The sequence below is a fragment of the Chlorocebus sabaeus genome, chromosome 26 (genome assembly GCF_047675955.1).
Source record: "Chlorocebus sabaeus isolate Y175 chromosome 26, mChlSab1.0.hap1, whole genome shotgun sequence".
NCBI classification, from domain to species: Eukaryota; Metazoa; Chordata; class Mammalia; order Primates; family Cercopithecidae; genus Chlorocebus; species Chlorocebus sabaeus.
The window spans coordinates 42,148,846-42,173,412 of record NC_132929.1 but is presented as its reverse complement, the minus strand read 5'-3'; the positions used below and the strand labels follow the sequence as shown (position 1 = coordinate 42,173,412).

The following is a 24,567-nucleotide window of genomic DNA, read 5'->3' as shown; positions in this document are numbered from 1 at the left end:
ATTATTTGAAACCATTTGGCTTCTTAGTTTGGATACTAAAGCATGAAGAAACCAAACACAGAGAGCCAAAGATACTGTGTTATTCTAATCTACTAGGTTCTACACTACTGAGTTTCAGGTACTATTGTGGGTTGAATTGTGTCCCCCAAAATGGTATCTTAAGGATCTAACCTCCAGTTCCTATACATGTGACTCTACTTGGAAATAAAATCTTGGCAAATGTAATCAAGATGAGGATTAATTTGGATTAGGGCAAGCCCTAAATCCAATGACTGGTATACTTAAAAGGAAAGAGAGTTAGAGGCATAGACACACAGGGGGAGTACCACGTGTCTACAGAAGCAGAGATTGGAGTAATGTGTTTACAAGCCAAGCAATACCAAAGTTTGCTGGAAATCATCAGAAGCTAGAAAGAGGCAAGGAAAGATTCTTTCTTAGAGAATTCAGACAGAGCATGCCCCTGCTGACACCTTAATTTCAGAATTTTAATCTCCAGAACTGGGAGAGAATAAATTTTTGTGTTTGAAGCTGCCTAATTTGCAGTATTTTGCTATAGCAGCTCTAGGAAACTAATAGAGATATCAAGCAACAAAAATTCAGGCAGGAAAGGATAAATGAGTTTACGCAGATATATCTGATTCTTGAGTTTGGTTAGTGAGAATTCAGACAGTGAAGGGTAACTCTATTTGTATGTTTCTTTCTTGATTACTTACTCATGTCCTTTGCCTATTCTTCTTTTATAGTTTTTTGTCTTTCTCATTGATTTTTTTTTTTTGAGATAGTCTTGCTCTGTTGCCCAGGCTGGAGTGCAGTGGTGTGATCTCTGCTCACTGCAACCTCTGCTTCCCAGGTTCAAGCAATTCTTCTGCCTCAGCCTCCCAAGTAGCTGGGACTACAGACACGAGCTACCGCACCTGGCATTTTATTTTATTTTATTATTATTATTTTTTGAGACAGAGTCTCACTCTGTCACCTAGGCTGGAGTACAATGGCTTAATCTTGGCTCACTGCAACGTCTGTCTCCCAGGTTCAAGTGATTCTCCTGCCTCAGCCTCCCGAGTAGCTGGGACTACAGGCACATGCCACCATGCCCAGCTAATTTTTGTGTTTTTTAGTAGAGCCGGGGTTTCACCATGTTAGCCAGGCTGGTATCGAACTCCTGACTTCAGGTGATCCACCCACCTCAGCCTCCCAAAGTGCTGCAATTACAGGCATAAGCCATCATGCCTGGCCATCTTTCTTATTGATTTTTAAGAGCTATATATCATTATATATAAATATATGTGTGTGTGTGTATATATATATATAGCCACACACACACACAGATAAATATAGATAGTACAGCATCTCATTCATGAGTATTTCCCCCCAGCTTGTCTGTTAACATATACTTCATTTTAGTTTGCTAATTATTTCATGGACATAGGTTTTATCTCCCCAACTATGGAGAGTTTACTTATGAAACACTTAGCATGTATTAGATGCTAAATAAATACATGAATGTTTATAGCAGCTTTCGTAATCATCAAAAACTGGAAACAACCCAATGTCCTTCAACTGGTGAACAGATAACCAAACCACGGTACATCTATACAATGGAATACTACTCAGAAACAGAATGAACTGCTGATACACACAACAACATAGGTGAATCTTAAATGCATTATACTAATTGAAAGAAGCCAGAATCAAAGGCTGTATGATTTTATTTATAGGACATTCTGGAAAAGGTAAAACTACAGAGACAAAAACTAGATTAATTTTTGCCAGGAACTAGGGGATGGGAAAGGGCTGACTGTAAAGGGAGAAAAGAACATTTTTGGAGATGATAGAAATATTCTATATCTTGATTAGAGGGTGATGACTAAATAATTTATCAGAAGTCACAGAACAGGCTGGGTGTGGTGGCTCATGCCTGTAATCCCAGCACTTTGGGAGGTCAAGGCAGGTGGATTGTTTGAGGTCAGGAGTTGAAGACCAGCCTGGCCAACATGGTGAAACCGTCTCTACTAAAAATACAAAATTAGCCAGGTGTGGTGGCACACGCCTGTAGTCCCAGCTACTCAGGAGGCTGAGACAGGAGAATTGCTTGAATCCGGGAGCAGAGGGTGCAGTGAACTGAGATCGCACCACCACACTCCAGCCTGGTCGAGACACAGCAAGACTTCATCTCAAAAAAAAAAAAAAAAAAAAAAAAAGTCATAGAACGGTACCCTAAAAGGATAAAATTTACTGTATATAAATTAACTTCAATAAACTTGACTTTTAAAAACAGACAACTGGCCAGGCGTGGTGGCTCATGCCTGTAAGCCCAGCACTTTGGGAGGCCAAGGCGGGTGGATCACCTGAGGTTGAGAGTTGGAGACCAGCCTGGCCTGACCAATGTGGTGAAACCCTGTCTCTACTAAAAATACAATAATGAGCCAGTTGTGGTGGCCTGTGTCTGTGGTCCCAGCTACTCAGGAGGCTGAGACAGGAGAGTTTCTTGAACCTGGGAGGTAGAGGTTGCAGTGAGCCAAGATTATGCCATTGCACTCCAGCCTGGGTGACAGAGCGAGGCTCCGTCTCAAAATAAAAATAAAAATAAAAATAAAAACAGATAATTTTAGGATTATAGTTGTGTTTAAAAACCAAATTGTTCATACCTCATAGAGAAATGGGTCTTTATGGACTCCTTTCTTTTCTTCATTAAATGCCCTGAAATGCAGAACCACATGTGAAAAATAGAACATTATCTCTCCTGTAATCAAACTCAGGAGTCAGTCATCACTTTATCTCTGCAGGACACCTATGGGAAAGGCAAAAAGCACATACTTACAGCAGCCCTAAGATGTAGTTGGGGAGAGAGCAAAAAGGCAGAAAAGAAGCATTAGGTTAAGAAGAAAAGAGAAACAAAAAAGAAACCTGGGATAGAGATGAATAGACTGTTGCCCTCAAATGGGTACAACTGATTCTCAGAGGCAGCAGGAAATTGGGGTGCCTACCTCTACTCTGTGTCTTTTCAAACACATCACCAGTTAAAATTAAAATGTAACTTGCCACATGACCTTTCGAAGTAAAATTGATTGGATTCTGATCTGTTACGGAATCAGTAGGTCACCACAGAGAAGTTACTTAAGGGTCCTGGGCCTTAGATTTCTAGGGCTAAAATGGAAGCATCTGTCCTCCAACATTTGATTATGTTGAACATTTCCTTTACAAAATGTAAGCATGAAACTCTAGGATATCATTTAATCATTATCCTTTAATTCAAGAAAGTTTTAAAATAGTGAATCTAAAGAACTTAAACTGTAACCCGTTAACGTACCAAAATGCACACCAGCCTGATCTACACTGAAAAGGAATCTTTAGTCATTGAAGGAACCCAACAGAACTGTTTCAAGAAACCATTTATATCTATATTTGATCTAATACTATATGACTTCCTGAAACAGAAATAGAAGAGCTAGGCCTATGACTAATTCACTTTTGCCATATTGTGAAAGATTGTGATTTATCCTTACAGATGTTTATGTCTTATAACTCAGGGATGTTATTTAATCAGTCTTTTTTTTTTTTTTGAGATGGAGTCTCGCTCTGTCGCTCAGGTTGGAGTTGGAGTGCAGTGGTGCGATCTGGGTTCACTGCAAGCTCTGCCTCCCGGGTTCACGCCATTCTCCTGCTTCAGCCTCCCTAGCAGCTGGGACTACAGGAGCCTGCCACCATGCCTGGCTAATTTTGTTTTTGTAGAGATGGGGTTTCACCGTGTATTTAATCAGTCTTGCAATAATGTCTCAAGCATGTGTAATAGAGGCCAGTCACTCCTGCTAGATGCTGAGAATATCAAACAAAAACATAGTCCCTGGTTCATAGTCCTAACTGGATTCCAATAAGTAAACCACAGTTCCATGGTGATAAGTGCTCAGAGAGGCAAGCATAGGAAGCTATGGTAGAAATTTAGCTATAGGGCTTAAAATTTATCCTGAAAGCCAAGAGGAACTCACTAAATGACTTTAAATGGGAAAGATCTGACAGTAACGTGGAGGGTAATAACTTGGAGTCCAGGAAAATAGCTGTGAAAAACTTGCAGCACTTCAGAGAACTGAGCATGGCCTGAATGAAAACAGCATGGATGGAGGGAGAATAAGAGGATCGACTAGGTAAGGCAGGGGTGGGGGTTTTGGAATTAGAACTCTCCAGAGACAGAATTCAAAAGTAGAATGTCCGCTTGGAGGAAAGGATTAATTCAGCTTTGCAGATACTGATCTGAGGACCCATGTGAAAATTCCCAGTCGGGGGAGGGGGGAAGAGTGTTATACTTTCTATGTGAAGTATAAAGGGTTTAAATAGGTGGGGCACAATGGCTCATGCCTGTAATCCCAGCACTTTGGGGGGCTGAGGTGGGCGGATCACGATGTAAAGAGACCGAGACCATCCTGGCCAACATGGTGAAACCTCATCTCTACTAAAAATACAAAAATCAGCTAGGCATGGTGGCAGGTGCCTGTAGTCCCAGCTACTCAGGAGGCTGAGGCAGGAGAATCGCTTGAGCCCAGGAGGTAGAGGTTGCAGTGAGCCAAAATCGCGCCACTCCACTCCAGCCTGGCAACACAGCGAGACTCCGTCTCAAAAAAAAAAAAAAGAAAATAAAAAGGCGGGGGGGTCTAAGTAAAGTTGTATCAATAGAGAACTTATTTATTTGTTTTTCGAGATGGGTTCTCACTATGCTGCCCAGGCTGGTCTCCAACTCCTGGGCTCAAGCAATCCTCCTGCTTCAGCCTCCAGAGTAGCTAGGATTACAGGTATGCACCACCATGCCTAGTTAATAGGAAATTTTTATGGTTTTTTTTTTTTTTGAGACAGTCTTGCTCTGTTGCCCAGGCTGGAGTGCAGTGGCACGATCTTGGCTCACTGCAACCTCTGCCTCCCAAGTTCAAGCAATTCTCCCAAGTAGCTGGGATTACAGGTGCCCGCCACCATGCCTGGCTAATTTTTATATTTTTAGTTGAGATAGGGTCTCGCCATGTTGGCCAGGCTGGTCTAGAACTCCTGACAAGTGATCCGCCCGCCTCGGCCTCCCAAAGTGCTGGGATTACAGGCGTGAACCATCGCACCCGGCCTTATCTTAAATAAAGATGAAACAGCCATAGAATGAAATACTCTATAGCAGTTTGAAAACAATGAGATAGATCTATGAGGTGTCACAATGAAAGATGTCCAAAACATGCCAGTTTTTTTTTTAAAAAAGCTAGTGCTCTTTCTATTCAAAACGTTTACAAGTAAGACTACTTTCGTAAGCAGGGAAAAAAGCAATGAAGATAAACAATGAAAAATTACAACATTTAGGAAATCATGGGCTAGATTACACAGTGGTTCTCAAAGTGTGATGCCCAGCCAGCCATATCCGTTACACCTAGCATTTGTCAGGAGGGCAAATTATTTCGCCGCATCTCAGACCCATTAAATCAGAAACCCTGGAGGGGGGGCCCAGCAATGTGTGTTTTGACAATCCCCCGGTGATTCTGATGCATGCTAAATTTGAGAACTATGGGTTAGATTTTTACATAGGGTGCAGAACTTGATGGAATCCCCTTGGTAGAAGTACTTCACCATAAGAATAAAATGAAGTCTTGGAGCATAGTGAAAATAAAGGTGGTTTCAAAACGCAACACACCAATCAGGTATCATCACAATTGCAGCTCAGGTGGCTACTACCTCGAATTATAAAGATTAACAGACTAACCACGACATTTCACTCTTAGAAGTCAACAAGGCTTTAAACAGGGGAAGGACGCCAACACCTAGTTTTCCGTATCCCGGGTGGTGCCTCTACTTACGGCAAGTGTGTCCATCAGCAGAAAGAATAAATCGCCTCCTGGAACACTTGCCACCTTCCACCTCGTCTGATGACGTACACTTTTTCTCCTGAGACAAGCAAGCTCCCACACGGTCAACTCCACACTGGAGCTGAGAGCCGGCCTCTCCCCAACTCTTGGACCCCAGGAAAGTTGGCAAAGCGCTGATCCCCAAAGAGTGGCAAGAGGCTTAGGGCGGGGATCCAGATACCCAGGGAAAGAAGTGCCGTCCCAGGACCCCAGCCAAAAGAAGAGACTAGACTCACTGAAGGAGACGAGAATAAAACTCCTCAGCTGCGCAATTCAGTCGCTCCCACATCCCGCCCCAATGTAAGAGCGGGACCGGAACCACAAAACTGAACTGCGCGCCAGGCGGGCGACATCAGGAGTCATGGCCCCGCCCCGCCGGGACTACTTTGACCCCTCACCATAAGTCCCATTTGTCCGCAAAGTTAAACTTTTGTTTCAAATAGCCACCCAAAGCTATTTACTATGTCAATAGTCTTCAATTTCCGTCTGCAATAATTAAAATAAGCGTGGTGGTTGGGGAGAAGATACCCTGACTCGCGAGAGTTGGCCACGCCCCCTATGGATTATTCCGCGAAAAGGAGTCCCTATTCTCTAAGAATTATTATTAGCTTTGGAAGAAAATAGATACCGTAATTTCCCACAAATAAAGAAATAACACTCTCGTTTTTATTTTTGTAATGTGGTAGAGAGATATTTTGTGTATCCGTCTTGGTTCTAAGGCGGGGCAAGGTGGGGCGGTCAAAGGGAAGGCGACCTATACAGCGGAAGGTGACATATACAGCGGAAGGAGTAAGTACTTCCTTTTCCTGTAGCAGCATCCGGGGTGAGAGGAACGTGGTTTTCTCCTCTCTCCGCCATGGTGAGTGGAAATCATTTTCGCTGGCCTTACCCCGTATCTCGGGGCCAGTAAAGAAGGATTTGGGGTTTGGAACATAGAATCTGTAGGAGATAGAGCGAGGAGAAGGAGATGAGGACCAAAGACGTGTTTTTCTGGTGTGGAACTGGGATGTGCGGCGATACGGCAGCCATCTTAAAGGCAACGTGGGGTTCCCAGCACAGGACGCGCCGGGAAGCGGTAGTGGAAAGCAGTGGGTCATTCTCAGGAGCAGTGGAACCTTTTCTTAGAATACTTGCCTATTTAGTCTTTTTCTGAATGCTCATCTCTGCCCAGCTTAGGAATCATCTCTATTAAAAGCTTTCTGGTTCTTTTCACTTGAAAATTGTTCTGTTCGGCGTCATCAAAATCTTTGAATTCTTAGTCAACTCGTAATAAGACCAGTGTTATATGTGTACTGGTTTTCCACAAATAGCGTCCGTATATGCTACGTAGTGTTGTGTAGGCCAGCCTCAGGATTTTGATTTTACTCACAGATGGGAAGCCTTTGGAGGTTTAAACAAAAAGTAGTATCACCCAGTCTTTCTACTGGTGAGCTTTGGAAACGTGTTTAGTAGAGGGTGAGGGTGAGTGGGACAGGGATGGAAGTTGGGATGAGTAGAGCCTGGGTAGACAGGATTTGCTGATTAATTGGCATTAAAGAGCATCTCCAAACCTTGCAATATGGTTTTGATTTAGCTATTGTGCTTTATAAGGCTTGCCTTGAAAGTTTTACAATAAACAATTCTCTTTGGAAATAAACATGTACAGTAGAGTTTGAGCTTGTAAGGGCTCTAGTCATTTACTGCTATTTTGGTTTAAGCGTTGTTTGCCCCACCATACCAGTCTCTTCTGCAATTGAGTATTTAATGGTATTGTTGGCATAGGAGAAGAGTTTGCTTCCAACATTACCTGTCAATAAAAATAATCCTTTCCTTTTTTTTAGGCGTGTGCTCGCCCACTGATATCGGTGTACTCCGAAAAGGGGGAGTCATCTGGCAAAAATGTCACTTTGCCTGCTGTATTCAAGGCTCCTATTCGACCAGATATTGTGAACTTTGTTCACACCAACCTGCGCAAAAACAACAGACAGCCCTACGCTGTCAGTGAATTAGCAGGTATGGATTTATACCTTCTGCAGATATTTTAGGGACTGCTTTACAGTAGTGATGAAATTCCACTTCATTGGTCCGTGTTTCTGAACCACATGATTTTCTCGGATGTTCTGATGCTGTTTGCTACCATGCGTAATAATCATAGGTTGGTATTTATGATGAAGCAGCTAAAGTTTTTATCTCTCAATTTTAGGTCATCAGACCAGTGCTGAGTCTTGGGGTACTGGCAGAGCTGTGGCTCGAATTCCCAGAGTTCGAGGTGGTGGGACTCACCGCTCTGGCCAGGGTGCTTTTGGAAACGTATCCTTTGTTTCACTACCTAAGAGTGATCAGCTCTGATGGAATTTAGCAGACTGGGTCTGGTTTATTGATGATAATACAGTGTAAAAATACCACCTTTTTTGTCTTGAAGAAAGGGGCTTCATTTATATGGGGTTATTTTGCTTGCAATGATGTCGTAATTTGCGTCTTACTCTGTTCTCAGCGACAGTTGCCTGCTGTCAGTAAGCTGGTACAGAAGGTTGACGAAAATTTTTACTGAGCAAGAAATAACCTTATTTTAATTACTAAAATTTGAGAAATGTGATTCTTGACTGGAAAAACAGATGTGTCGTGGAGGCCGAATGTTTGCACCAACCAAAACCTGGCGCCGTTGGCATCGTAGAGTGAACACAACCCAAAAACGATATGCCATCTGTTCTGCCCTGGCTGCCTCAGCCCTACCAGCACTGGTCATGTCTAAAGGTTTGTAACACTTGTATGATAAAAGAGTTTGATAGAAGAAATAAGACACCTACTGTTTGATGATTAGGGTGGTTGTTATTTACAGTAACCCATTTCAAGATGGCTAGAAGAGAATAATTTGAATGTTTTTAGCATAAAATGTTTTAGTTAATGGATATTCCAGTTGACAAATGAGGGCATTCAGTTATCAGATGTACTCCAGAAATACATGTTACATACCAGTTTAAAAAAATTTTATATCAGAGTGATACAAAATGCCCCACTTTTCTTTCACATGAATGTTTGTTAAAATTGCACATTCTTTTCATCCTGAAGTGTCTGACTAAATTTTAATCCTTTACTAAATATTAGGTCTGACTACTTAAATCTGACAAACCAATCATCAGCGAATACTAGTTTAACTGGGGAACTAACTATTCAAGTAGTGGTTTAGTATATCCTTAGAAAACTGTCTACTTGAACTTGCCTATTGTGTTCCCCACCGCATTTTTATTTAACTGTCAAAATGATGAGATTCCACTTAATTGGTCCGTGTTTCTGAAACACATGATATTTGTGGAAATTCTGACTTGGCAAATTGAATGCCATTTTGCTTTTATTGGTTGTATAAAATGTTTGATTTTTTTTTTTTTTTATTTCCCAAAAGGTTCAGGATAACCAAGTAAGTGTCAAATTGGTTTTTGTTAGGTCATCGTATTGAGGAAGTTCCTGAACTTCCTTTGGTAGTGGAAGATAAAGTTGAAGGCTACAAGAAGACCAAGGAAGCTGTTTTGCTCCTTAAGAAACTTAAAGCCTGGAATGATATCAAAAAGGTCCGTTTAATGAACACATTTACAGTTTGGTACTCCTTGTTCACAATTTGTCACTTTGAATTTCAGAAGATAAGGGTGGTATGGCTAAGCCTTAATGTGTGAGAGAACAAAAACCTCAGAGCCCGCTTACTTGGGTTTAAATCCTAACTGCCATTTAAGGCTCTGTGTAACCTTGGCAAGTTATTGTGCCCAGTTTAATCATCTGTAAAATGGAATTAAGACTCTGAAGATCTATTGCAGAAATTGTATCTTAATCAAAATACTAAAAGTGCTCACTTTGTAGGTCTATGCCTCTCAGCGAATGAGAGCTGGCAAAGGCAAAATGAGAAACCGTCGCCGTATCCAGCGCAGGGGGCCGTGCATCATCTATAATGAGGATAATGGTATCATCAAGGCCTTCAGAAACATCCCTGGTAATTAAACTGCTTACATATATTTACTAGGTATAGTCTGCAAGTCTACTCAGCTATTGTTATGATGAGATTCCACTTCATGGTCCGTGTTTCTGAAACACATGATTTTGTGGAAGTTCTGATTTATGGCTGAAAGAGTTGCACCATTGATGGTTGAAACTTCATAATTAATAAGTTCTCAGGTACCTTTTGTAGCTCTTAAGCCATAAAGATGATTTGTGTTTCTTTTGTTGAAATACAGGCTCCCTAATGTTTCTTTCCCTTTAAAAGGAATTACTCTCCTTAATGTAAGCAAACTGAACATTTTGAAGCTTGCTCCTGGTGGGCATGTGGGACGTTTCTGCATTTGGACTGAGAGTGCTTTCCGGAAGTTAGATGAATTGTATGGCACTTGGCGTAAAGCCGCTTCCCTCAAGAGTAACTACAAGTAAGTATCTTTCATATACTAAGCACAGATGTTTATATTGTGGATATTAACATTCAGAATTGGCTTACATGTTTTCTAGATAATTTTGTTCCTATTTGCCCTTATGTGCAGCAACAATATGCCAAAATGGAACTCACCTGGTCCGTGTTTTTGGTTTTTGTTGGTTTGGTTTTTGAGACAGAGTCTTCCTTACTCTCTCCCACGCTGGAGTGATCTCGGCTTACTGCAGCCTCCACCTCCTGGGTTCTTCTGTCTCAGCCTCCCGAGTACCTGGGACTACAGGTGTGTACCACCACACCCGGCTAATTTTATATTTTTGTAGAGTTGGGGTTTCACCATGTTGGCCAGGCTGGTCTCGAACTCCTGACCTCAGGTGATCCACCCGCCTCGGCCTTACCAAGTGCTGGGATTATAGGGCTGAGCCACTGCACCCGGCCTGGTCCATGTTAATGAGAAGCGATAGTGTAGTAGATATTTTGGAGAGCATAGTGGTTAAAAATAAAGCTTCAGTTGAGCTTCATCTTCTTTGGTTGATTACTTTTACACGTACATGTCAATCTTTCCCTTTCAGTCTTCCCATGCACAAGATGATTAATACAGATCTTAGCAGAATCTTGAAAAGCCCAGAGATCCAAAGAGCCCTTCGAGCACCACGGTAAAGTGACACTTAGAGTGTAATTCTTGCCCTAATCCTATACTATTGGTTGTTTCAAAAATTCGTATGTGTATAAAGTTAAGTGTTGATCCAGTGTTTGCCTTTTTATAGCAAGAAGATTCATCGCAGAGTCCTAAAGAAGAACCCACTGAAAAACCTGAGAATTATGTTGAAGCTAAACCCATATGCAAAGACCATGCGCCGGAATACCATTCTTCGCCAGGCCAGGAATGTGAGTGGTTTTGTTGTTGTTGTTTGTTTTAGACGGAATCTTGCTCTGTCACCCAGGCTGGAGTGCAGTGGTGCAATCTTGGCTCACTGCAACCTCCACCTCCCAGGTTCAAGCAATTCTCCTGTCTCCGCCTTCCGAGTAGCTGGCACTACAGGCGCACGCCACCATTGCAGCTAAATTTTTCATTTTCAGTAGAGACGGGGTTTCACCATATTGGTGGGGCTAGTTTCAAACTCCTGACCTCAGGTGATTCACCCGCCTCAGCCTCCCAAAGTACTGGGATTACAGGCATGAACCACCACGCCTGGCTGGGTTTTTTTTTTCCTACTGATACATTAAGTTCTTAGAATAATTTGATTCTTATTGTTTTCTGCCTAATTTGTTGCAGCACAAGCTCCGGGTGGATAAGGCAGCTGCCGCAGCAGCAGCACTAGAAGCCAAATCAGATGAGAAGGCGGCGGTTGCAGGCAAGAAGCCTGTGGTAGGTAAGAAAGGAAAGAAGGCTGCTGTTGGTGTTAAGAAGCAGAAGAAGCCTCTGGTGGGAAAAAAGGCAGCAGCTACCAAGAAACCAGCCCCTGAAAAGAAACCTGCAGAAAAGAAACCTACTACAGAGGAAAAGAAGCCTGCTGCATAAACTCTTAAATTTGATTATTCCATAAGGGTCACATCATTTTGGACAGCTTCTCTTGAATAAATATCTGATCATGCAGGCAGTGAGAAACATGGCTTGTTGGTGTGTTCTGTAAAGCTTGGTTATAATTTTTTTTAAGTGACATTTTGTTGGCCATAATTTAGACTGTTCCATTTTATACTGAGTCCATGGAGTTCAATGGAAGGGGAATGATTAAAAAATTACGATTTTTTAACGATTTTTTAAATAATGTGGCTTAAAAGTAAGTGTAACAGGACTTGGTGAGAAACGCAGAGGCTGTTCAAGTTTAGCTCCCTGCCAGGTGGAAAATAGGTTAAATTCTGTAAATATTTAACACTTTAACCACAAGAGGGCACAATTGGAGAACACAATTTTTTTGGTACTGCAGTAAAATTGATTACCTTTTGAAAAGTGTTCTTTTTAACCAGCTATGACAATAGAGTTGAATATTTTCACCCATGGTTTGAAAAAGTGCCAGAAGGCCACACTTGTAATCCCAACACTGGGACCCTAAGATGGGCAAAGCACTTGAGGCCATGAGTTCAAGACCAGCCTGGCCAACATGATGAAATTCCATCTCTACTGAAAATAAAAAAAAATAGCTGGTCATGGTACACGTCTGTAACCCCAGCTACTGGGGAGGCTGAGGCAGGAGAATCACTTGAACCTGGGAGGTGGAGGTTGCAATGAACCAAGATTGTACCATTGTCCTCCAGCCTGGGCGTCAGGGTGACTGCCCCAAAAGTACCGGAAGCATTTTTCAGGGCTTCATGTGTGTCTTGGTGATTATGTTAACCAAGTGTGTCCAAAAGAAATACCCATGAAATGCCTCCAGATACAAGGGGCTTTTTTAAAATAACCCATAAAGCTAAACTGCAAATACTACCCTAGAATTAACCTCTTGTCCTGTGTCAGTCTTGTTTTGCGTCTGGATTGTTAAACTCAGCTTCCCTGTGACAACAGTCTCAAACTGTCAAGACATTCTCAAAGTTCATAGCCAAGGTGATCTGTTACCTTCCCCATTTCCAGGGCCAAATCTCAGTTCTTAAGCACATCATTTCTTAGCACGGCTTTATTTTCATGCTCTTTAGTTCTCTATTTTGTGCAGCCTTACCCCTTTAAAGTCCACTGTGAGTCCTACCCTGCAGACCCTCTTAACACAGTAGAGTTCATGTGCTACTGATTTGGTGCCTGCCTTCAAATACATCTGCAGGTTTTGTGGGGTTAAAAATAGCCACTTGCTGGAACACCACATTGGAAGTGCTGTTCACCCGGTTATTTGAAACGGTGTTTGACCACTTGGTGTGGAAATGGCCTATCGTATTAAAGGATGGCCAAACCCAAGATTTCTTCAGGTTCTTTGCCGCTCCATGGATCTAATTTCGAAATCCTGATCGTTACTCATGAATCAAGGTGTTTTGACACAGGCACCTTCCTGCAGCTCGTCGCCCGCGGAGTGGCCAGGTTACGGCGGGCGCCGGAAGGGGGCGCATCCTTCGCCTTTCCCCAATGTGGCGGGCAGCCCCGTCTCCCCGCTCGGTTTCCGGGAGTCGGTGGCGATGGCGTCATCACCGAGCGCCGGGCCGACGGCAGCGCGGAGGTCGGCTGTGACCAGGGAACATGCTGAGCCGGCTTCAGGAACTGCGCAAGGAGGAGGAGACGCTGCTGCGGTTGAAGGCAGCCCTGCACGACCAGCTGAACCGCCTCAAGGTGACCCCGCGGCCCTCTCCCGCGCCTCCTCCATTCCTCCCGAGCGACCCCCCAACCTGGGCCTCTGCGGTGCAGACCCCCCAACCTGGGCCTCTGCGGTGACCACCTGATGCGGTCAGTTCTCCCCTACTCACTATCAGTGGTGGCGCCAATTTACAGGTTTACAAACAAACAGGTATCTGAATCACCTGGGGAGTTTGCTGTGCGCTTCTTAGGCCCCACTCTCAAAAATTTGACCTCGCAAGTCTAGGGTGAGGCCCAAGGATGTGTGTTTGGCAAGTGCAGTCCTACCTCTGCTTCCTGTAAATGTTAATGGCCCTCAGCACTCTGAGGAAGTGCTCCCTCCCGAAGGCTCCCTAGACCCCTCTGGCCACCGACCCCTTCCTCCTGAGCTGCTGTTTTCTAGTTTGCCTTGGCGCTTGAAATGGCTCTGGTTTTGCCAAGCCAGAAGGAACTCCCAGATCCTCCCATGCCACCAAGGAAGACACTGAGGCCCTGGGAGAAGAGACTTGTCCTAACGTTTGGAGCTTCCAGACGCCATGGCCTTGAGGAGTCGGGATTTAGGCCCACGTGGGCCACTTCCCAGACCTGTGCTTAATGCAGCCCCTCAGCCCGGGGTATATAGTGAGACCTCGTCTCTACAAAAAATTGAGACAGAGCCTCACTCTGTCGCCCAGGCTGGAATGCAGTGACACGATCTCGGCTCACTGCAACCTCCGCCTTCTGGGTTCAAGCGAGTCTCGTGCTTCACCTTCCCAAGTAGCTGGGATTACAGGCGTGCACCACCATGCTTGGCTAATTTTTGTATTTTTAGTAGAGAGGGGGTTTCGCCATGTTGCTCAGGCTGGTTTCGAACTCCTGAGCTCAAGCGATCAGCCAGCCTCGGCCTTCCAAAGTGCTGAGATTACAGACTTGAGCCACCACGGCCGGCCTTACAGAAAAAAAATTAAAATTAGCTGAGCGTGATGGTGCGTGCCTGTAGTCCAGCTACTTGGGAAACTGAGGTGGGAGGATAGCCAGAGACCAGGAGGTCAAGCTGCAGAGAGTCCAGATTGTGCCACTGCACTCCAGCATGCGCCATACGGGGAGACCCTGCCTTAAAAAAAAAAGTCCTGGGGAGGTTATTATGCTAATCCCTGCTCAGCATCCTTTTCAGCATCTTTTTTTTTTTTTTTTTTTTTTTTTTTTTTTGAGACAGAGTTTCACTGTTGTTGCTCAGGCTGGAGTGCAATAGCGCGATCTTGGCTCACTGCAACCTCCACCTCCCGGGTTCAAGGGATTCTGCCTCAGCCTCCCAAGTAGCTGGGATTACAGGCATGCGCCACCACGCCGGGCTAATTTTTTTATTTAGTAGAGACTGGGTTTCACCATGTTGGCCAGGGTGTACTTGAACTCCTGACCTCAGGTGATTACCCACCTCCAGCTCCCTAAATGCTGGGATTACAGGTGTGAGCCACTGGGCTTGGCCCTTTTTCAGAAACTAAGTCCATATGAGGTGAGGATTACCAAAGCCCTTTGTAAAATGAAAAGTATACCTATGACATACCAAAATCATAAGCATTTTTCCTTGGGGAAGTTGTATTTTTAGTAGAGACGGGGTTTCACAGTGTTAGCCAGGATGTTCTCGATCTCCTGACCTCATGATCCGCCCGCGTCGGCCTCCCAAAGTGCTGGGATTACAGGCATGAGCCACTGCACCTGGCCTCCTTAGGGAAGTCATAATGTCCTCCACTTATTTGTGTCCCTGTATTCCCACAGTACCCAGTACCTAATGAGTATATCGATGACCACCTCCAAAGCCCAGATTTCCTTATGCTTCAGCTGACACCTCTGTTTTCTATTCTTTCCTTCACCTTCTCATTACTGAGTTGACAGCCTCAGGTCCAGGGAATCTCTGAGGAATCAGATGACACTTGGCTGTTTTAATGACACACTTGTACTTTGAGTTGCTAGGTCTGGGGAAGTGGAAGCCATGACTCAGCCAGAACACCTGTTCAGCCCAGGGGAAAAGGCCTGGAGTCTTTCTTTACTCATCTCCTTAAAAGAGAGAAAACCTAAGAGCCTCCAACTTTCCCTCTAGAGCAACACAGAGATAGTTTTCATTCCCTCTCTTGATACAAACCTTTCATGCTGTGCCCAGCAGTTTAACCACATCCAGTGAAATAGTAAGGAAAAGTGTCCTCAACTCTTCTTTTCTAGGTTGAAGAATTAGCCCTCCAATCAATGATCAGTTCTAGAAGAGGGGATGAGATGCTGTCTTCTCACACTGTACCTGAACAGTCACATGATGTAAGCTTAATCAAGTGCAGGCCTAGGAGAGAATGCAAAGTCTGCTCTGCTCCTATGCTGCTTGGGTGGTGAAGAACTGTTGTAAATCACATTACCTAGCCCAAAGGGCTCTGGAAAGTGCTGATAAGAATTTTCTGGTTTAATAAGGTGGCAACTCTACATTACCCACCTTCCTACCAGCTGGTTATACACTAATTAATTTATTAAGTAGTTACTAATGTTTTACCTCCATCCTCCTCATCATCCATTCTGTCTAATTACTCACATGAACCCGGGGGAGAGTGATATTTGTAGGGATATATCAAAACTCTTGCTTTTTTGTGAATAAGTAACCTTGGGATTCGAGAGTGTGACTTCAAGTACAAAGCACAGTGCTAAAAGATGAGTTCCAGTCCTCATCATACTCATCTCTTACCAAATGCCCTCAAGTCAGCAAAATCATATTTCTAAATACACAATATTTGAGTTCTCCCAGATTTTGTGTGTTAAGACATTTAAAACTATGATACAGCAGCACATGTAAGTTGGCACAAATCTTATGGAGCTTTCTGTAATAATGTTTGTAAATGAGGTAACATTCTAGTGAATCAGGGGCATTTACCTTTGCCCCATTTTGGTAATGGAGGTGGGCGTATAAAAGGAAAGTGGCCATACCTCTTAGTCATAAGTACTGGGGATAGATACACAATTGAGATCTGATTTTAAATCATTTTTAAGAATTTGCTGTTTTGAGGCCAGCATCTTTCCTACTAATCTGTGATGCCCTTGGCCAATACAGATGTTGGTGCATGTAGACAATGAAGCATCAATCAACCAAACGACCCTGGAGTTGAGCACAAAGAGTCATGTGACGGAAGAGGAGGAAGAAGAGGAAGAAGAATCATCAGATTCCTAAAGGGGGAAAGCCAGGCTGGTCAGTTATACAAATTGCATTTCTAAGTCTCAGGCACTTCTCCTCAAGGAACTCATCTTGCCCTGGGCCCTGTGATCTGCTTGAAAGGAAAGCAAGAACTATAAGGAGGATGTGTAGTTGCAAAAATGACTCCATCCGTAACTCAAGCTTCAGAATGTTATGACATACAGAAAATCAAAGATGCTGTGTCTTAGCATTGAGCAATATGGGTGGTGCTGTCTGTAATCTGGTCAGATTCGGTTAACTGTTCAAAACATTTTCCTCTGAAATACTGTTAGGAAAGTCTGACATTTGCAAAAAGAGCAGAGTTTAAATACAAGCCAGTCTTTCCAGTCAACAATGCCTCTTTGAAGAAAACCAATTAAAGGCTGTTTGCATGCCGCTGAATCAGTCTAGGACAGAAAGATGACAAGGGGAAGGACTGAGGGCCATCTGAGAGCACAAGCTTGCTACCTCTCAGAGGCATTGAAATACTGCATGCTATAAACTGCTTTGTGTAGCTGTTATCACCTCTCACTTGAGACATCACTCACTGGTAAAATGTTTTTATAAATAAATTATAAATAGCCATCATGGAGCCTGCTGGTTTCTAGATCGTGACAGAGAAGCAGCAGTTCCTTCTCTGAGGAAAAGATACAACAGGATGGTTTGAAATCCATTTCTAGCCCTTAAGAGAGATGTGCCATGCTTGGAAGACTGGATTTTTTTTTGTTATTTGTTTGAGACAGTTTCACTCTTGTTGCCCAGGCTGGAGTGCAATGGTGTGATCTCAGCTCACTGCAACCTCCCCCGTCTGGGTTCAAGTGATTCTCCTGCCTCAGCCTCCCGAGTAGCTGGGATTACAGGCACGCATCACCATGCCCGGCTAATTTTGTATTTTTAGTAGAGACAGGGTTTCTCCATGTGGTCAGGCTGCTCTCGAACTCCCAACGTCAGGTTTTCTGCCCGCCTCAACCTCCAAAAGTGTTGGGATTACAGGCGTGAGCCACTACGCCAGGCTAGAAGACTGGATTTTTGTAACAGAGTAAGAGTTGTTACTTCATATTTGAAGTTGAGGTTCATTTCTGCATACTGTCCCTTTTCCACTAACTACTATACTGTGAAATAAGTAGTTGCTTAATTTTATAAAATTAATTTCCCCTGCTCAAGCAACAGTAAAAGCCAAACAAAACACAAAGAATCATGTCAAGCAGAACTTATGCAGCAGTTCCCAAATAAAGCAAAGAATACCTTTTTTTGTTAATCCACATTTCATTGAAGTTATTTTGAGCTGCTCTTAGAGGAAACAGCCAGAAGTTTAAATGAGCATGTTACTTAGAACACACAATAGGAAGATAGTTTGAGAACAAAAAGCATCAAGGTACATAAATTTTGGGGGTCTTATTTACAATACAAGCATGGGTTTGCAAAGTTGGAAAGATTGACTATGAATTCCAGCTCTACCACTAACTGCTCCCTTGTCCTCCCACCTCTTTGCAACTCACTTTCCCATCTGTAAGGTGAAGATACATGTGTTCTAGCAGTTTCACAGGTTGCTATGAGGTGCTAATGAGATCATTTGAAACTCCTACTATCATTGGTATCTCAGTAAGAATCTGGCACTGGGAGCTCAAAACACTGCAAGATTCATGCGGGGATCATAATTCTTGGTTAAAAATTTAAAAACAAAAAAATCTAAGCACCCCTCAGAAGACACTGAGCATGAAAGTGGTCAGATCTGGGTTTTGGATACCGGTTCGTAACATTTCTCCTAAGGATGTAGTATTCTCATTTTAATGAAACATTCTCAGTAGTGGTGGTATCCTGTCATTTGTAAAAGACACAGGGTGTAAATGTTAAAACCCAGCCTGAATGTTTATGTGTTGAAAATGTGTAAGTTGAACTGTTGACTTAGAAAAGCTATACCTCACGGTGAGAAAAAAAAAAAAAGCTGACTAGCTTAGGCAGCAGTATATACAACACTGATCATTTTTTACAAATCCTGGCAGTATCCCAATTTCTGGTACCTCTAGATTGGAACTACCTACTTAGAAGATATTTACTCTTGTTTTGTTTTTAATCTAAAAAGGAATGGGCCTTTTATTTATAAATATACATGTTGCTTTTAGTTTCTATAACCTGCCCTTTCAAAGAAAATAATGAGGGGAGAGGTATTGACCAGACAGCCTCAAATGTACCTAAAAGTTCCCAAAGACTTCTCAACTAAGGAAAGGGATCCTGTGGCCAGTGGGCCATGGCTTTGTGACATCACTGCCACCTCACAGGCATGACAAAGCCAGCATCAGGCACATTCCTCCTTTCCAGGAAGGTGTGCCTAAGTGTAAGTGGTGAAAGAAGGGAAACCATTGCTTAATGCCCCAAAGCAAACAGACTATCCTGTCGTGCAGAAAGCTCCCACACCAGGTAGGCAAGCTGGTTACCAGCAAGGCCCTCCTGTGGGCATGACAGCCTGGAAGTGCAGACAGGCCCCAGCTCAACTATTGGTATATGGAAAATGAGAAATGTTCTGTGAGATAAGAAATATTTTGTGATTTTTCTCAGATTTGCTCCCAGACCCCCATCTGCTGCTTTTCCCTTGTATAAAGAGATCAAAGGAATATACAGGATCTATTCACAGGTCCCACAAGGAAGGGGATTGGAAGAACAGAGAATGGTGTGGGATGAGAAGAGGTGGACTGAGTCCAGAGACTGAAATTACAGGAAGCCCCATTAGTCCAAAGCACTGAACTTGGTGTGGTGTTTCTGCCTTCCAGCCTCCTCCTCATCTTCACCTTTCCCCTTCACCAATAATGCTTGGCTCAACCAGTATTTCTTGCATACTAAAGAAATTGAAAAGCTTACCACAAAAGCAAAAGTAGCTTTCATCCTTTTTTTTTTTAAACTTCATAGTATATTTATTAGAATAAGAGATTAGATTTGTTAAACATCTAGGTTAAAATGGTTAAAAGGATTTTCATACAATTTTAGGCACTATACACGTTGTTTACAACAGCATTGGTACTTGAATATGGAGAAAGATAAATCTGACCTTTTAATGCCTTGATCAATTTGTGACATTCAAAATAATTCCACCATTTAAGAAACATTAATAAAAACTTAAAGAGACATACCACTAAGTATCCCACACAGTATACTGAAAATAAATATAGAAATACAACCAGAAGTCTACAGATCACCACAGTAGACAGACTGGTGAAGCCCCAGCTATCATGGCAGTGAAGGGCTCTGGCTAGATTTGGATGTAAACTGCTGAATTCTACATGAAAAGCTAATAATAATAAAATAACATGATGTATACTTTCTGATGCTCATTTTCATAGCAGCAAAGCATGCTTCACATGCACTGCCTGTGAAGGATCTCACAAGGCTCCCTCCTACTCAGAGAGAAAGTATGCCCAGCAAGAATAAAGTACCACCAAATGTCAAAGAATCCCGAAAATACAGGCAGCCAGCCAGTCATGGAGCAGGAACAGCAGTGCAATTGTAAGAATGACTACCCACAGTCACCAAAATTTCACTGTAATTCAGCCTGGCACGCGTTTTGATCATCAACATACACACAAATAGCCCCAAGCACAAAGCCAATCCACTTAGGGGAACAATAATAGTAATAAGAATAAAGACAGTAATATTAAAAATGACAAGAGTAGAATCTTGGCACATGCTGTGTTCTTCATCCTTTGTCACAGGTGAAATGCACATCTGAACAGAGGCATGGGAAGGAGGCCTGAAAGTGACATGGCAAACCACTGGGCAGGGGACTCGCTCTTTGCTGCTTCCTAAACACTTAGACGCCAGCAGCATGGGTTGGTGTGCTAGGCTGGTGAAGGCCGATAGTGGAGCAGAGCCAACCTGCAAAATCCACTTCCTCAGCATCAGATCTCTTGATAAAAGCATGAACCTGCATGTAAGGAAACGAGAGAACATGGTGTTAAAAAGAAACAACAAAAACACCCACCAGGAAGGAAAATCCCAAGAGTTTCAGGTCTAGAGCTTGTGCTGCACTTGGAAGGAGCACCTGGCACCTGCCCCTAAGCAGCAGTGGGGCCAACTGCAGGCCCAAAGACCCACTCCATCAGTCACAGCAGCTGTGAGGCCTTGGGCAAGTCACCTCTTGGAGCCTACTCTTGCAGTATGGACACAGTAACTCTGCCTTAAATGCCTCACAGGCTTGTTAGAAGGGACAACGAAAATGATGGACTTAGTGCATATTATGCAGAGTCTGGCTCTCGAGATATTTACAGTATTACTTAGCTAATCCCACTGCCACCAAACGAAACAGCAGGCGGAGGGTGACTCAGGAAGGAGGCTGAATGTAAGGTGAGGCAGGCAGTATTAGGGAAAGGACCCATCCCCATGAAGGGGGTGGGCTGACCTTTTCTTTCCCATGGCCCCCTAAGGCCTTTCTCTGGCATGCTTACTCAGGCTGCAGGGGTCACCCCAGCTTTCCCTTAAACTGATGAGAGGGCAGAGGAGACTGGTGTTTGGTATTCTGCAGCCCCAGGCTCAGCTGGACCACAGTGGGCAGGGAATGGATGGGCTCTGGAAGTACTGCACAGGTGACTGACAGAGAACAACAAATGAATAAACAGGTACTGTAAGAATCTGGAATAAATGGACTCACCATGAGTTGCTTCAAATCGGCTCTCTCTGCGGGGTTTTTTATTAAGCTTAAAGGAAGAAAGACAAGGTGAGAGCTATTGCCTGGCACTGGTTCTAGCTCAAATAACATGTTTGCATGCCTGTCTTCTCTGCATACTAGAGGCTGAGGATTGCCTGGGCTTGACTCATCCTCCGGTTCTAAGCACAATATCATGCCCACAGTAAGTTAATACATTCTTGCTGAATCAAAAAGCAATGTGCCAGTCCCTGGAGAGCAAGTACCAAAAGGAGCAGCTACTACATCCATGATGTAGTTAGACATGTCACATAAGTCTTGGCACTCTAAAAAAGGGCTTATGGCAGCAGCTGAGAATCAGAGGGGAGGGGAAAGGGCAAAGCTGTGTCTGTAGAAGCAAAGCTGGTGCTTCCAGAAATGGGGTGGGGAGCCTGACAAATCCAGAGTACCCTTCCAGAGAACAAGGAGCCAACTTACCATTTATTCACAAAATCTTGAAATTCCAGACTGAAAACTCCACTGGGCAATTTTGGAGGAGGCTGCAAACACATGTTGAGATAAGAAAAATGCCTGGCTCCTTGCTCCAGCTATCTCCTCTCCCCATCCCACCCCTCCTGCCAGCCAGTGCTATTTTTTTAAAGTCTTCTCTGCAGTCCAAAGGCAGTGCTACTCTCATCCAGTCAAGGAAAGGCACAGATGGAAGGCCAGTGCTGCCTTTTGGGTAACCATTTTGGAACCACTGGTCTCAAATAGCACACTTAGAACTGGGACCAAGTCAAGTCCACTCACTTGTCTGGTGATTTTGAACTAACCACTGTTCCTTTCTGAGCCTCAGTTTACTCTTCTATGACATGAAGAGGTTGGGCCTAATGATCTCAGGGACCCTTTTAAGCTCTGAAACTCTACAATGGTAAATCTTGGAGTGCGACATGGAAACGTAACCAGCAATTTACTGGCAGCAACAGCTAGGGGCACATGCAAACCACCAGGCTAGCCCAGGTCTGACAGCACCTGCAGAAGCAAACCGGTTTTTAAAAATCCCTTTTCTGAGCCCTAGAGAGGCAGTGCAAAGTTGATGAAACATTAACTGACAGGGCTGGGTCTGGAAGAATGTTACCTGCACACTCCACAGTGAGGCTGTTGTCAGATCCCCAGAGCGATCGTGCAGCGCTATACACTACAAGGCTCTGGAGCACTGGGCGCACGGTGTTCCATGCAGTCCAGGAAATGTGGGCCCACTTACACACCCGGGCTGGGAGCTGCGTGTAGCTTCTTTGGGAGGTGCTGACCCACAGACATAATGTCCATGATGTCACTGCTCTGATGTACAGCCCCAAATCTCATTTTTAATTTGAGATTAAAAACGAGACACTGATCCCCACCACCACAAAGCCCAACCTAGTGCTCTTCCTCTGAGGGCCATGTCAGTCTGATCTGAGGTGAGGACTAGAACTCAGCTCTTAGAACAGTGACCCAGAGCAAGTCCTACTCTGCAGACTGTCCCTGCTGCTGAGGGAATCAAGGGACTATTCAAGGGAGAGAAGAGACCAGCAGCTTGGCCTCCAGAGGCAGCATCCATTCCTTCTGAACAGGAAAGAGCTAGGCAACAGAGGGGCTGTGTGTCAGCAGAGGCTGCAGTGGATCAACTGCCATGCAGCCAAGCCTCCTAGGAGGTAAGAGTGGGAGGTGGGAGGTGGTGAGGAAGAAAGAGCACTGGGTGGGAATGACGTGGGCTACGTTTCATCTTGGAGGCTCAATTTCCTCACCTGTTTGAAAAGGAACCAATTTGGCCTACCTCAGCAATGCTTGGGAGAATCACATGGGAAATTAATGTGAAAATCTGGAAGAGAGCAGTGCACGCTAGGAGGCCAGCAATGGCATATCTAACCTCAGATATCCCTTCCCTTAATATGACGACCACCCGGCACCACCCAGCTTAGGTCCACAGCAGTAGAGGATAGATGGCTCTTTTTCTGACTCCCACAAATGCAACATGCTCTGCCTCCCTCATTATCCTTAAGCAGCAATGATCTGATCCTGACACTGCTTTTCTACAGCCCGTGGTGCTTAGTATAAAGCTGTGCATACAGTAAAGAGAGGTATATTAAACTCTAGTAGACTGAACCTGAGATGGGGATGTTTTTTGGTTTTTGTTTTTTCAGAGCCAACCTCTGCCTCCCAGGTTCAAGCAGTTCTCATGCCTCAGCCTCCCGAGTAGCTGGGACTACAGACGTGCACCACCATGCCCAGCTAATTTTCATATTTTTAGTACAGATGGGGTTTTGCCATGTTGGCCAGGCTGGTCTCGAACTCCTTAGCTCATGTGATCCACCTGCCTCAGCCTCCCAAACTGCTGGGATTACAGGCATGAGTCACCGTGCCCAGGATCTGGGTGTTTTCTTAAGATGAGCAAGTAAATTCCAAGGTAAAGGAAACCAGGCAGTACTTACCTCGTTGACTATGTAATCCAACAACTCAAAAATTGCCATGGGAGGTCGGCTGTCCATTCCATATGCTACAAATTTTATAAAAAGAAAAAATACTTCTCAGAAACAGATTACTTGTAAATATGAGGCAAGGGGTTGGGTATAGATCCCTGGGACCAGAACAGGGTCATGGACAATAAAAATTAAACATCCACAGATAAGGCTTGAACACAGAGGGGACCAGCAAAGGCAGGGTACAAGTCTGGGCTCTGCCACATCTTAAGTTCATAACCTTGGGCAAATCAGTTCATTGCTGAGCCAAAGTTCTGAGTTTTGTAAAGCAGAGACATAATAATTATGTCTGTCCTTTCCCCCTTCCTTCTACTGAGAGGGGCACAAATGAGATAGCAGCTAAATAACTAAAGGACTTAGTTTCAATTCTCCATGAACTTGCGTTTCTTCCTTTTGTCTCCTAGAGTCACAGGCCAGCCTCAGAGGCCACAGCCACCAGCCCCTCCAATGACCTGCCATCAGCTACCCCTAGCCCCCTCTGCTTTCCCCTTTATACAAGCTCTCTCTCATGTGGACCGCATGGAGGTATAGGGCAGGTATCCCTGGCCAGACAGGAGCTACATAAAAAACAGTTGGCTGGGTCAGGCTATTCCCTGAGTACCAGGTTTACTTTCCAATATTCACATTCAGAGAGGCAGGTGGTACTGCACAGTGTTTATCATCTTGGGAGTCAGACTTGGCCACTTACAAGCCTATGTGGCCTTGACAAGGGCCCTGTGCCTCAGTTTCCTCATCTTTAAAATGGAGATTA

General features: G+C 44.0%; 4 protein-coding genes and 4 non-coding genes across 13 annotated transcripts in view; 6 read left to right on the top strand and 2 right to left on the bottom strand.

The window, feature by feature from the left end:
- Positions 1-6,378, bottom strand: part of ZWILCH (zwilch kinetochore protein) — a 45,685-nt gene extending 39,307 nt beyond the window's left edge. The window contains exons 1-2 of one of the 4 annotated variants that reach the window (XM_008016166.3): positions 6,101-6,378; positions 2,646-2,697 (exon numbers count right to left, since the gene is read on the bottom strand). In XM_008016166.3, coding sequence (XP_008014357.1) covers positions 2,646-2,697; positions 6,101-6,153 — 105 coding nt within the window. In that variant the 5' untranslated portion in view covers positions 6,154-6,378. Of the gene's footprint in view, positions 1-2,645; positions 2,698-5,816 lie in introns of all 4 variants that reach the window. The other 3 variants (XM_008016168.3, XM_008016169.3, XM_008016167.3) reach the window with 3 other exon arrangements.
- A 264-nt stretch (positions 6,379-6,642) lies between these two features.
- Positions 6,643-11,857, top strand: RPL4 (ribosomal protein L4). Its single transcript, XM_008016165.3, has 10 exons — positions 6,643-6,723; positions 7,685-7,856; positions 8,047-8,153; positions 8,459-8,597; positions 9,285-9,409; positions 9,693-9,822; positions 10,093-10,249; positions 10,821-10,904; positions 11,016-11,136; positions 11,525-11,857. Exons 1-10 carry the CDS (start codon positions 6,721-6,723, stop codon positions 11,768-11,770), a joined length of 1,284 nt encoding a protein of 427 aa, XP_008014356.2. The 5' UTR covers positions 6,643-6,720; the 3' UTR covers positions 11,771-11,857.
- LOC119628186 (small nucleolar RNA SNORD18) lies at positions 7,900-7,971 on the top strand. The gene has a single exon (XR_005244490.1). It is a non-coding gene; the product is annotated as a small nucleolar RNA SNORD18 (small nucleolar RNA).
- LOC119628187 (small nucleolar RNA SNORD16) lies at positions 8,299-8,397 on the top strand. The gene has a single exon (XR_005244491.1). It is a non-coding gene; the product is annotated as a small nucleolar RNA SNORD16 (small nucleolar RNA).
- LOC119628184 (small nucleolar RNA SNORD18) lies at positions 9,098-9,169 on the top strand. The gene has a single exon (XR_005244488.1). It is a non-coding gene; the product is annotated as a small nucleolar RNA SNORD18 (small nucleolar RNA).
- Positions 9,879-9,948, top strand: LOC119628185 (small nucleolar RNA SNORD18). Its single transcript, XR_005244489.1, has one exon. It is a non-coding gene; the product is annotated as a small nucleolar RNA SNORD18 (small nucleolar RNA).
- A 111-nt stretch (positions 11,858-11,968) lies between the features above and the next one.
- Positions 11,969-17,273, top strand: SNAPC5 (small nuclear RNA activating complex polypeptide 5). Of its 3 annotated transcripts, none has more exons than XM_008016180.3 (3): positions 13,164-13,498; positions 15,698-15,787; positions 16,566-17,273. In XM_008016180.3, the coding sequence occupies exons 1-3, from the start codon at positions 13,409-13,411 to the stop codon at positions 16,680-16,682; spliced, it is 297 nt and encodes a 98-aa protein (XP_008014371.1). In that variant the 5' UTR covers positions 13,164-13,408; the 3' UTR covers positions 16,683-17,273. The 3 variants fall into 3 exon arrangements, with proteins under 3 accessions (XP_037866008.1, XP_008014371.1, XP_037866009.1); XM_038010081.2 differs by having other exon boundaries at positions 13,364-13,612; XM_038010080.2 differs by lacking the exon at positions 15,698-15,787 and having other exon boundaries at positions 11,969-13,498.
- A 2,294-nt stretch (positions 17,274-19,567) lies between these two features.
- The window catches only part of MAP2K1 (mitogen-activated protein kinase kinase 1), a 110,102-nt gene continuing 105,102 nt past the window's right edge, over positions 19,568-24,567 (bottom strand). The window contains exons 8-11 of the mRNA XM_008016184.3: positions 23,769-23,833; positions 21,796-21,857; positions 21,325-21,370; positions 19,568-20,601 (exon numbers count right to left, since the gene is read on the bottom strand). Coding sequence (XP_008014375.1) covers positions 20,488-20,601; positions 21,325-21,370; positions 21,796-21,857; positions 23,769-23,833 — 287 coding nt within the window. The 3' untranslated portion in view covers positions 19,568-20,487. The remainder of the gene's footprint in view (positions 20,602-21,324; positions 21,371-21,795; positions 21,858-23,768; positions 23,834-24,567) is intronic.